Here is a 13,695-nt window from a genome sequence, read left to right on the forward strand (position 1 = left end):
GAAGCTTAGGATTGACTTGAGTATTTCATTTTCCTGTTTATCTACCTCACTATATTGAATGTACTTCTCACAGTTGCACAACAGCAGTGTTTCCACAAACTGAAATGTGTATGTGCATCGCTGCCTTATTCGGACACAAAATGTCACCACCACACCTCAATGTATGTTAAGTACAAGTTTATTTTATCATAAAATGGTCCAAATTAATGAAAACACAAAATGTATGTAAAAAGTGATGTGATGTCATATTTTCTGCTAAAAAGCAGATAACATAAAACATTAAAGACTTGTGAATGGTTCAATCACTGGTTTACACTCCCTCCCTGGGTAGATCCACTTACTGCCTGCACCGTGCTCTCCATCCGTCAGCCTCGAAAGAGAATGTTCAATTTTAACGGAAGACATGTTGAGGTTAAGTTCAAAGCTAGGGTAATGGTTAGGATTAGGCAAGTAGTAACGATGGTTTAATCCAGGTTCAACTCATTCAAACCAGACTTCAGTTTCAGTCTGGTTTTCCTCTTACTGGGGGATTTCCTTTCATGTGAAATTGCTTTCTGTGCGCCCCCCACCGCCCCATCCCGGCCATTCAGTGTTATGTGTGCACACTGCCGTGTTGTTAGCATGTTTGTGTGTATGTGCACATGCACACTTTTCTTTTTGTTTGTCCATGTGAGGTCACTGATTGCTCGTCTGTGGCCCAGATCCAGGCCAAGCTTCCTGACGTTGGAGTTGCACCCAGCTGATTGTGCTGATCCTGGTGATTGTCCGCTGGGTGCATTGTTCAAACCGGGTCCGGGTGCTCCTGCACAGGTCGTTTACCGCAAAGTCAGGGTGTGCGAGCCAGGGTCTTTAGTATTTTGACGTCATTTTCTGACTGGTTGGTTTCCTTTATTTGACACACAAACAAGTGCACAGGCTTACACACCCAGCCTCCTGAAAACCTTTCTCAGGTGATCCAAGACCCTTTTATAGAAGTGAAACTGATGTTGGATTCACATTTTGGCTTTTGTAGTGGCACTAAAATCGGGGCTGCATAAAGAATCACTATTTTTGGGTTAGGGATCAGGGAAGGTATTGGCATATCCTGCCAGACCACATCCTTTGACCAGTGGAGGGGAGCTTTTAGCAGCTAAAGAGCCAGGTGTTTCCCTCTGGAGTGGTGGAGACCAAACACAGAGATCAAAAAGAGGGAAAACCCTTACATCACTCACACAAATAGTGATGTTGCTCTTCACTATGGGATGCTGAAAGATGAGACTGTTATTTTTATAAGTGGATATGTCAAAATACACATACACATGCTAAATCTATTTAGTAACGGATGTAATAAAGTTTATCACAGACCTATGAAGGGTCGCACAATCTGATGATGTTTTCAAGTTAAATAACAGTATTTCCATCTGTGATGGATCACAGCGGACATTAAGGCTAATAGTGTGGACTGCTTGAAGGCATTTTCAGTTTTTGTTCTGTTACGTCTGCTACGTTTGAAGAGGTGATCCCCCATTTGCTTCAATTGTATTGGATTTGGCTGCAACACTGTTTACGCATGAAACTACCAAAGTGTTTCGTGGAATCGACGGTTCACCATACCCTCCATCAGCATAGTGGTGAACAGACTGAGTGAATTTACATTTTTTAATGAACTATCCCATTAGATGGATGGGATCATTATTAAAGTTTCAGGGTAGAATTAATTAATTACCAAAACTTTAAACCACATCGGTTGCAGCACAAAATAAACCTAATGAGGCTTTAGAGATAACTATAATATGTTTATGAAAATTATGACTGCATAAATCACATCTACCTTTAAAATAAAATAAAAACATTGGCCTACATCTGATAATGAATAACAAGGAAAGACAGTTACATGTTTTTATTAGAAAATGTGTCTATTGAGAGACTTGAAAAAAGACATGAAGGTCAAAACACTGTACATGTATTCAAATGCAAATTCCCTCCTCTGATCACAACATGAGTGCACGTCGGTCTGATGGGCTCCACTGTCTGCTGCATGTTCACTGTGGGAACTGAGCAAACTTAGTCCAGAAGAAGATATTCAGCTGAGGGTCCACACTTGACCCAACCTGCACCCTGACCTGATTAAAGCACTCGCAGCACCAACAACTTCTGCTGCATGAAAACCCCCCCAGAGAAATTACATTCAGATCATGCATAGTACAAGAGTTACAGTCACAATGTGCTTCAACGTCTGTTGAGCATCACTTGGGCGTCACCAGGTATGACCCTGCTCTTTGGCACATATCACCTCGGACTTTAACAGCAGAAATGTCCCAGCTCAGCCCGAAAACGAAAGGTCCCCAATGTGAAACTTCGACTCTACACATAATGCTTCTTGTCAAAGTCGCTGTTCACTGTGATGGTCTTGGTGGGGGCGTATTTGATGGGATACGCGCCCCTCACCGCCTGAGAGAAGGAGCAGCAGAGCAGGGTCCCGCCGAGCAGCAGCAGCGCGGTGGCCGCCCAGCCGATGTAGATCGCCGCCCCGATCTCCCGCTTCTTGGACGGAGGCACCTGCGGGTCGTAGAAGTCCACTATGATGCTGTTGGCCATCCAGCAGAGCGGCACCAGCACAAACAGGCCGCTGAGGATGTAGAGGACCCCCCCGGTGTTCACCACTTTTGCCTTCACGGTCTCTTCCCTGATGCAGTTGGTACACTGCGCCCCGGCCACCGTCACCGTGAGGGCGATCACCGCCAGCACTGCCGAGATGACCGTCAGCGCCCGCGCCGTCTGCAGGTCCTGCGTCAGGGACAGGACCGAGTCGTGGACTTTGCACTGCATCTGCCCGGTGCTCTGGACCACGCAGGACATCCACAGGCCGTCCCAGATGGTCTGGGCCACCACGATGTTCGAGTCGATGAAAGCGGTCACCTTCCACATCGGCAGCCCGCAGGCGACCATAACCAGCAGGGTGCCCGTGAGGCACAGCGCCAGGCCGACGAACTCCAAGCACGCAGCAAGCATGGCTGTGCCTTTCCAACTCCCTGACGCACTGCTGAGACAGGTGAGGTGACAGGGTCGTGTCGGTGGTCTCTCCTCTCAGCTGGAGGGTCTTGGTGCCTCTGGTCACTGAGTTGGCGCGCAGACTCTGAGCCTTTTCATTTATGGAACCATCACACTGACGCTGCCGCTGCAGCAACTCCGGCAAAACACCTCTCACAAACTTTGGGCCAATCAACAGTAACAGCATCTGTGTCTCAGCCAATGAGGGCTGAAGCGGCAGCGTGCTACACGCGCGGGCGTGCGCGTGAACGCACTGATGCGTGTGAGACTATTTATTTACCATCGGAGCAGCAGATGTGTTGGGTCTTCCTGTGATTCGGTGTGCAGGAGGAGACGCAAAGCAGAGCAGCTGACATGCAAGCAGAAATGTGCAGTTTATCAGGATTTCCAAGTTAGTGTTCGGGCTCATAATAATAAACCATTCTGCTTGAAATAACACTTTACAGACACCTTGATGTACACCGCAAATAATCAATATTTGGGGGAAATGGGCATATCCTCCCAAAGCACATCCTTTGGAGCAGTGGAGTGAATCTTCTATAGAGCAGCTAGAGCCAGATGTTTCCCTCTGGATGTGGAGGAGGCCAAACACTGAGATAAAAGAGAGGGAATACAAAAACATCACTCCAGACGGAAAGTCATATTACTTTAACTGCTTGATGTGCAAAAATGAGACTGATAACACATCAACTTCATTTAGTTAATAAGTCAAAGTGATGTTGTATTTATTCACAGCTTGTTTCTACAAACAGTGAATGCAGCTTTAACACATTTATTTCAACTGTCCAACTCAAAATGTATAATAATATCATAATAATAATAACAATAATAATTACAGTTATTATAATAATAGCAACATTCTTATTAGTATTATTGTTATTATTTATAATAAAGAATCAAGGAACTATCAGTCTGATTAGAGTTTTATAAAATGGAATTTTAAGTTTCTCCCAAAAACCCACTGAATGGATCAGTTCAGAGATCAGTTTAAACCCATGTACTCATCCCTTCACCTTTTTGGAAACTTTGTTCACTACATTAGTTGAAGATTTCCCCACATTTAGAGTGAAGACAACCCTCATGAAACTGAGCCACTGATCCTTCAACACTGAGACCACACAAGCATAATTTTTTTTATATTTTTGACCCAAGTCTTTGGCATGTGACAAACAGAGAGGGGCACGCAGGATGCACTGTGTGTGGAGGACAAGGCGACCATGTTGAAATGCTCCATTGTGTTCTGACTGTTGATGAGAAGTGCCCTCGACTCCCCTTTTGTTTTTGTGATTTAAGTGGACTCACCACAGAGACGTATGGCTGCAGTCCATCTAACATACACATCCTAATTGAATGCAGCGTCAACAGAGTGATGAGAGACGCTGAGCTGCCAGAATCAGAGCATGCTGGGCTGTAACCGCTCAAACGTTAAATGAAATCTAACCCAAATTTGACTCCTGGCTCTCAGCTTTGTTGGAATGTAAACAACTTTTAATTTTAGGCCCATGATCCTCACGTACAACATCTGCGAACCATGAATGGCTGTTTTAAGTTCAGTTTCAACATCTAAATGAGTTCATATGAAACCTAGTCAGCTGCATGGATTTGCTTTATTGTGAAAGTGTATGACACTAACTTTGACCCTTTCACCTCCGCTAAGATGAGTGTCACTACTCAGGAAACCAAATGGATCACAAAGTAGTGAATATGTTCTCAGTGACTTGCGGATAGTTTGATAGCCACAAAGTATAGGCATGTGGCTGCTGAGGGAGCACACAACTCAACCACCAAAAAGGGGAGACAAGGAGGCCATAGCCAGAAATAGGTTTATCCTTGTGGCTGTGTATGTAGCATATGTATTAAATCACATTTGTGATTGATTTGGAGATAATTGAAGAAAGCGAGCTGGGAGATTTGAGGGTGCAGGTCGGTTTCCAAAAACTGACCTGTGAAGGAATTAGACAAAATACTAAATACTCTTTTCAGTTGAAAGTAGCACAGTACAATACCACAGACAACGCCAGAAGAAGATTTGGCACCGGTTTTTCTTTTTTTACTTTTCTAAATTGTTATTCTAAATTTGATTCAATGACGTACAGACTTCCTCCGGGTTCCTCTTCATCATCTAATTGAGATGAAACTGGTCAGTTTGAGAATAGCATCCTGTGCAGAGGTTAATGTCACGTGTGGTTGTGACCAGTTGTGTTTACTGCAGACAAACTGGTGCGTGTAGATAAAAAGCCGGACCACACCTGCTCTAATTACTCTACTAATGTGGAAGATGCCCAATCTCAGTCTTTCAGCTTTAGTCATGAAGCTGCTCTATAAAGAGAGTGAGGGGCTGAGTCAGACCACTGGTATCAGGCCCTGGAGGTGGGGGTGGGGGTTGCCTGCTGACTGACCCACTGGGATGCCATAGCATATAAACACAAACAGGGTGGAGGAAGAGCTGGCTGCTGAGATAAAGTCTCACATAACCACAACAGGAGCAAACTTGTGCTCAATAGTAAATATTTGTTCTTGCACATACTGAAAATAACTCTGCATGGTGTGTGTGGGTTTTTTGTTTTGACCTGGCTGCATGTAGTTTCCTGCTGACTTGATAATATTACACCAAACTGATGATTTTCAGATTTCGGACAGAGGTAGCAGGTGTCGGTGCACGATGGACGTCAGCATGCTGACAAACAACATTCCTGCAACAAAACACAATCAGCTCTGAGTCTGGAAAGCTCATTATTTCACACACACACACACACACACACACGCACGTGCACATGAAGGCGAATAAGTCATTTTATCACGTAGTAGGTGAGTGGGTCAAAAAAACAGTTTTCCTGTTGGCTGGATAACACGAATCCAACAATCTTAATTACAGTCAAGACTGTGGTCGCTGCCAGTGCTGTGTGTGTGTGTGTGTGTGAGTGTGTGTGTGTGTGTGTGTGTGTGTGTGTGTGTGTGTGTGTGTGTACATGGTTTGATGCATGTTCTCAGTGGGCCAGATGCTTCCTCCTCTGTTTCTATGGCAGATTGTTTACTTCCAGCTCATTGTGTCAGTGCTGATATAGAAACACTTAGATTGACTGTCGCCAGAGTGAACTATAACTTTGTAAAGATTAGTTTAACTAAATCAACCAAACTTAAACATAACTTAAATAAACTTACTCAACCTAACTCCAGTTCCACCCTCACTCAGCTCAACTAAGCTCAAGAAAACTCTACTTCCCTTTACTAAAATCAGCTAATAGCAAACATTTGTTAAAGCAGGAGCAGGGATATACTTTATTCTTTTTATTCCAGACAACTATTTATTGATTCATTTTGGGACGTGAAGAGGATTTTAGCAAATAAGATAAAAAGTGTTTCAGAGACAAATGATCAACCCTACTTTTAACTCAGCTCGACACAAACTTCATTTCATCTTTCGTGCAACGCAGTCAATCTCAGACCTAGCTTCACTTCCCTGTTTAAATTAGACCAAGATCAACACAGCTCCAGTTTCACTAAGCTCCCCTTGCACTCAGTGAAGTACGGCGAAAGCTTGTGTGTCTGTGAAAGTGAAGGTGGATTTTGGAGCATATTAAGTCTTAAAATATGGTGTTAACAACTCCAAAAAACACTTCACCCACCCCTCCATCAGCATAGTGATGAGTAGACAATGACTGAATTAACATTTTTCTGTGAACTATACATTTAAAAGTACTTTATGACCATTTCTTCTTCTTCTGTCAGTCAGCGTGGCAAAGCACAACCAAGACCGACAGCTGCTGCGTGGATCTCTGGTGACGTGGGGGCAGTGGGTGGGAGGTCTGAGATGCAGCAGTGTTAGGATGTCCTGTCTCTTATCACTTCCCTTCCACTCCATTGTTTCTGCAAGCCACTGGGAACATTCTCCTCAACATCAACTGTTTTTATTATCCACAATGAAATGTCACCTGCACTGGATGTTTGGCACTTTGAGAGGTGTGCGGCCTTGGCATGATGTTGTGTTTTGCGCTTGTCCGCTACCAATATCTGGCACAAGGGTCAGCCGGCGTCTTTAATATTAGCTAGTAATCAATCATGGATGCTGTCTTGTCAGTGACCAACAGAAGTTTGAGACCACACACTCTAAGTGCTCAATACATATTAAGGTTTGTGAGTCAACAGACAGGGTGCTCAAAGTGACTCACCCCGTCTGTCTATCTTTTCACAGGAGATGACAGTACTACTTCAGTATTATTTTGTGTGTGTGTCGCACTGCTGTCACTCACTGAAACAGCAAAACCATTAAAGTTTGGAACAGCAGCATAAGATCATCATTACAGATATTGATACATTTTATTGTTGACCTGTTTCCACAAATACATCATTTTAACACAAACTCAAAATCAGTCTACATGAAATAAAAAAAGCTTCATGATCCCAGTTATGAATCTGGTCTCTTCCAAAAGAAAACTGTTCATTTACAACCAAAATGTTTGAATGAGTCGATGAGATACTGAACCAAAGGCACAAGTATTGTTGAAATGGAAATTATTTATTTTTATTCGGTATAAGAATTTGAATACTATGTAGTCAGATCTTTGGTTAGAAAAAAACTTTGGAGCAAAAGCCACATGTCTCATCCAGTTCATTCCTAAATCCTAAAAACTTAAACTTAAGCATACCGCCTACAGTCCGCTCAACTCAATTAAAGCCTCATATCTAAGGCCACAGAACTACTCTATCTCAGGTTTCTAGCTCTATTTGTTACGTACAGCAACTGAAAAACCTAACCGCCTGTGAAACCACATTTAGAGATCTGGATTTTCATTTTGATATGCACCAAATTGCACACCATGTATTTCAGTTCCATAAACCGGATTAACATGCAGATTCTTTCATCAAGATCTGTGAATTATATCCTGGAAAATTGGCTTCTCTCGTGCAAAGTAAAAGAAAGTGAAAGAAGAAATGGGGTATCTGGCCCTTTATCCAGATCTACCCCAGCAGATTGGGTGGATTCTTTCTCGGTTCATGTCCCATCTTTCCAGGAGTTCTGGGAATAGATTTTGTAGTATTTGCGTAATCCTGCTCACAAACACACAAATGGACAGAGGTGAAAACACAACCTCCTTAGCAGGGGTAACAACAAATGTCGGTCATATGACGTAAGGTTGTAACTGCCTTGTGCATTGAGGATAAGTACGTCCACAGCTGCTGTGAACAAACTACTTTATACACTAGTTTAATGTGTACTTAACACCGCAGTGAACGGAGTTGACAAGGTATAAGCATTTCATGCAGAATGGAATATGCTGTACTGTACTGTCAGATAATTTAATCCATCCACCACATTATATATAGACTGCACATATATATTTATGTCTATTATTATATGATAAAGTAGGTGTAATGTCAGCAACTGCAGAATCAGCTCCACGTAAGTTCACAGGAAGCTGCAGTCGTAACATGAAAGACGAAGGTGTCAGCAGCCAATTTGTCATAATAGAGCTCATTGAGAATTATGACTTGACTGTTGACTCAGAGTGGAGGAAATCCCAGCACTAGAGAGTCATCAACGTGCCATGATGAGAGGTAAACGTGCTGTGTTACTGGGCTGCGATGTCCGCTGAGCCTCCTCCTCCTCTAGTGACTAATTCCACCTGTTCTATCAAACAGCGGACATGAGTTGGTCACTCAGCTCTCAGAGCGTCATCACAGCACAGTCGTCCTGTGTCAGTTCAGCTCCACACTTGAAAAGCTTCTCTTCATTTTCCTGTTAAGTCATTATTGTTCAGTTAAACCTTGAATGTAATTTAACGCATAACTTCCGAAAATAGGGAGAAAGAAGAAAATAAGAAGCATCAAAGACTCCTGTTATGAAGCTGAAACGAGATAATTATTTCTGTTTTATCTTGTAATGTAATGTCATTTATTTTCTTTACACTGATGGTAATTCATGTTAAAAACAATTGACTTTTTCACATCGCAGCCGACATATAAACTTCTTCAATGTGGTAAACTTCTGAATGGATTTCACTTCAAGTCCCTAGCACATGATAATTATAATGTTTATGACAAAAGTGATGAAGCAGATATACTTTTTATTTTCTTCTGATGCCACTTTATACTTAAATTTTACCCTCCAAATTCACAATGCAACGATTTACTGATTTTCTTGAATAATTTAAATAATAGAATTAGTTTTAAATGTTTGGCTGAACACTGCTACTGACAAAACAGGCACAGGGGGCGTTTTTCTGCACTGAGCTTTATTCACATACTTTTATTTAAGTACCATTTTGAATGTACGTCTTTTCATAGTACTTATAATGGAGTAAAGTAAAGGATGTGAGTACTGCGTCTGCATCAGCGTTAATAAACCCACACCACAAGGTCAGTGTTCATGTAAAGCATCTTTCCAGCATGATGATGGATGTGCGATGACTCTGATCTGCTGCTGCAGGGAGATGTGCTGTCACTGAGACACACTTTACAGACATGTCACTGAACATGGAGGTCAATGAGCTCTTCAATATGACCCCTCCAGGCTGTGGTCCATCGATGTTGCCCCAACACATGTCCCAGCAGTCCTGTTCATATGTGACCTCAAAATGCTGAAAGAATAATCAGGTTATTGGTCTGTGCTTCATTCAGCCTTCTTACGGCTGTATTTCTGAACTAAATATTTCAAAGTTCCTGTTTCCTTTTCACATTCACTGTTGGTTTCATTGAAACATGACCCCAATTCTTTTAAAGATACGATATGCAACTTTTCAACATTAAAAAGTCAAAAAAGAACTTGACTTCTGTTACTTATTTTGTCTCGAGAAATAAAAGAAATATTTTAATTTGCCGCCTTTCAGTGGCATCATGTTCCCTTTGTGCATGTGACAGCCTAGTGTTTGCTTAACAGAAGTCTAAATGGACATTTTATCCAGTTTCAAGTCACATTTTCACACTAAAAGCATGAAGAATTTAGTCGTTGGACGTCTGGATCAAAAGCTATAAGACAAACATTCTGAGCAAATGTTAGAATAAGGCTGTCTGGCTGAAGGGTAGAGCGGTCGTCCTCCAACCAGAAGGTTCGTTCCCAGTCTTCCCCATCTGCACACCAAAGTGTCCTTGGGCAATAAGCTGAACCCTGAAAACTGTACTGTAAAGTGCTTTGAGTGTTCATCATCAGACTAAAAAACAATTTACCATTATGTCATTCAGAATAGATCAACACAACAATGGAAGTCTAATAAAATATTTACTGTGCTCAGGACAGACTGTACTCCCTGGTCCAAACATGGACTCTCACATACAGTGGAGAGTGCGAGCAAAGATATTGTGGGAGGGAAATTTGAGTCAGAAAAACTGAAACCAGCCAAAGGAATTAAACAACACATTTTTCAGAAGCAGCTTTCAAGCCTACACAGAGTTTTTCCAAGAGGCTATTCCTTTAATCCTCAGCAGTCCCGTCTCCTGTCACCCAGCTACATCGGCAATTCGGCATGGACATGTTTTGATTTCCGGAGTTGATTTTCCCGCCTTATCAGTGCCATCAGCTCATTTCCTGTGTGTAACAGCCACCATTTCCCGTCTCTGTGGAGCACAATCAGGGAGATAACCCAACGGCCAAACTAAATCTCCTTCTTTTCTGTGTGTTTCTCTTTCTATTCCTGGCCTCTGCATGTCTCTGTCCTCATCAACTCTTTATCTCTGTCTCTTTAGTGTTTAAGTACTATATAAAGACCTGGAAGTCACCAAATGTTGGTCTGACAAATAAAAAATCAGGTTTAATCTCATTCACTGTGTGTGTTTTCTTGGCATTTTGACCTTTATTTTGTTTTTTAGATGGACCAAGGAATGACACAATTGACTCAAAGTGGATCAGCATGAACCTTAATTCTTTGATCCATTTCTTTCCTGGAATTCCTGTGTTTTTACTAAGTATTGTTTTAACACAAGTAAAAACAAAGTTTTCCTCCTGCTTCTATCTCTGCCGTTACCCCTTTCGGGTTCCATTGTTCCTCTGCAGTGAAAAAGAGTGAAGGCTGGCTCAGAACAATGAGCACTTCCTCCTATGCGGTGGCGTATTCGACAGCAACCAAGGAATCAACGTCGGGCACATGTGATGGGCTATTGTCCGCCACTGAGCTCCAGGCCTTCCTGCGTTAGCCTGTTTCCGAGCTGAAGTCACTGTGTGACCCTGAGCTGCATCTCTGTCTCTGGGCAGGAAACGCTCATATTATTGCACACTGATGTTCTCACATGGGCACGGTACACACAAGCATGTTTCTCACACACATGCCCACCTCCTAGAAAAGACATTGTGTGGGTAATGTGATCTTTCTCTAACCCTTACCCAGGGCTGTGAGAGTCATAACAGAAGCACAAAACATGATGGAGTCAATACAGGTGGAGATTTGACATTATCAGTTAACTTTTAATACTGATTTGTTCAGAATAAAGTATTTGTCACATATCAAAGTTTTACTTTTATTTAACAGAAAACATGAGGACACAAGATCCAGTGTCCAACAACAAACACAACTCAAAAATGTTGAAGACAACATCAAAATTGTCATCATTGTGATTGATGATGTTACTTTGTAGGGGGGGGGGGGGGGGGGGGGTCTCTGGCTCATGCTGCTGTAACTGAGCTTTGCCAGAAGTGGGGGCACCGGAGAAGCATGCAGAAACTATTAGAAATACATAAAGAGTCAGACCAGCGTTAATCTTGTTTGTGCACAGAGGTCACTGTGATCCTGTTGGCCCTGAGATCAGAGCCAATGTGTTTTGGGTGATAGTGGGAGGGGAGGTTCTTTCATTTTCTGATATCCCCCCCCCCCCCCCCCCCCCCACCCCCACCCCACACACACACACACACCCAGACCCAGCACCACCCATGTAACCAGCACAGGAAACAGTGAGTTATGGCACCCTGCTCCTGCCTCCACTCCCACGCTCTCATCATTGTTTCCCCGCTGTCTCCTCCTCCCCCAGGTAGCTGTCAGCGCAGCGGGACAAGTCTCTGGACTGTAGCGTCTCACCAAGTGCGTTCTGCAGGAATCCCTCACTGTCACTGACCGCTGGGACACGTCTTCTGACACCGAGCTGTATTTGATTCATGAAGCAGGGAAAAGACCAGCATGTCTGACTGTGAGGCAGCGGTTGGCTGTGTGTTTACTCTTTCATTAAATGGTCCATTTAGATTTTTTGGAGATAAAAAAATGGTATTTACAGATGGACATTTGTTTGTTATTTTGTGAATCGAGGAACGTGTCAGTGAAGGACCTGTTTCTTACTGGTGTTTAAATGAAGGTTAAGAGGAGGGGGAAAAAGCAATTCGGGAGTAACAGGCGAGAGGCGGGGTACACCCTTGACAGGTCGCCAGTCTATCTTAGAGCTGAGTGCGCCCCAGGATGATGCGTGCTGCAGGGCAATGTGCGCCCCAAGATGATGTGAGCTGCAGGATTATGTGCGCCCCAGGACAATGTGCGCCGCACGATGATGTGCAGTGATGATGTGTGCAGCAGGATGAAGTGCGCCGCAGGACGATGTGCACAGCAGGATGTGCACAGCAGGATGAAGTGTGCCACACGATGATGATGTGCGCAGAATGATTTGCGCCGCATGATGATGTGCACTGCAGGATGAAGTGCGCCGCATGATGATGTGTGCCGAAGGATGAAGTACGCTGCAGCCGATGTGCGCCCCATGATAATGTGTGCTGCAGGATGATGTGCGCTGCAGGATGATGTGCGCTGCATGATGATGTGCGTTGTAGGATGATGTACGCTGCAGGATGATGTGTGGTGATGATGATATGTGCCGCAGGATGATGTGCGGCGCACAATGATGTGTGGTGATGAAGTGCGCTGCAGGATGATGTGCGGTGATGATGATATGCGCCGCAGGATGAAGTGCGCTGCATGATGTGCACGGAAGGATGAAGTGCGCCTCAGGACTATGTGTGCCACAGGATGATGTGCCCAGCACGATGATGTGCTGTGATGATGTACTCAGCAGGATGAAGTAGGCTGCACGATGATGTGCCGCAGGATGATGTGCGCTGCACGATGATGTGTTCCGCACAATGATGTGCGGTGATGATGTGCGCAGCAGGATGATGTGCGCTGCAGGATGATGTGCACCGCAGGATGAAGTGCGCCACATGATGATGTGCACAGCAGGATGATGTGCGCTGCAGGATGAAGTGCGCTGCAGGATGATGTGCACCGCAGGATGAAGTCCGCCACATGATGATGTGCGCAGCAGGATGATGTGCGCTGCAGGATGAAGTGCGCAGCAGGATGATGTGCGCTGCACGATGATGTGTGTTGCAGGATGATCTGCGCTGCAGGATGATGTGTGGGGATGATGATATGTGCCGCATGATGATGTGCGCCGCAGGATGATGTACACTGCAGAATGAATTGCGCTGCAGAATGAATTGCGCTGCAGAATGAAGTGCGCTTCAGGATGATGTGCGCAAGATGATGTGCGGTGATGATGATATGTGCGCAGGATGATGTGCTCTGCACGATGATGTGCTGTGATGATGATATGTGCTGCACGATGATGTGCCGCACGGTGATGTGCGCTGCACGATGATGTGTTCCGCACAATGATGTGCGGTGATGATGTGCGCAGAAGGATGATGTGCGCTGCAGGATGAAGTGCGCCACACGATGATGTGCGCTGAAGGATGAA

General features: G+C 44.0%; 1 protein-coding gene across 1 annotated transcript; it reads right to left on the reverse strand.

Annotated features, from left to right (window-relative positions):
• Nucleotides 1-1,864: 1,864 nt before the first annotated feature.
• Nucleotides 1,865-3,139, reverse strand: cldn5b (claudin 5b). Its single transcript, XM_062413506.1, has one exon. The coding sequence runs from the start codon at nt 2,989-2,991 to the stop codon at nt 2,344-2,346; it is 648 nt and encodes a 215-aa protein (XP_062269490.1). The 5' UTR covers nt 2,992-3,139; the 3' UTR covers nt 1,865-2,343.
• Nucleotides 3,140-13,695: the final 10,556 nt, after the last annotated feature.

Source organism: Platichthys flesus, chromosome 19, assembly GCF_949316205.1.
Source record: "Platichthys flesus chromosome 19, fPlaFle2.1, whole genome shotgun sequence".
Lineage (NCBI taxonomy): Eukaryota > Metazoa > Chordata > Actinopteri > Pleuronectiformes > Pleuronectidae > Platichthys > Platichthys flesus.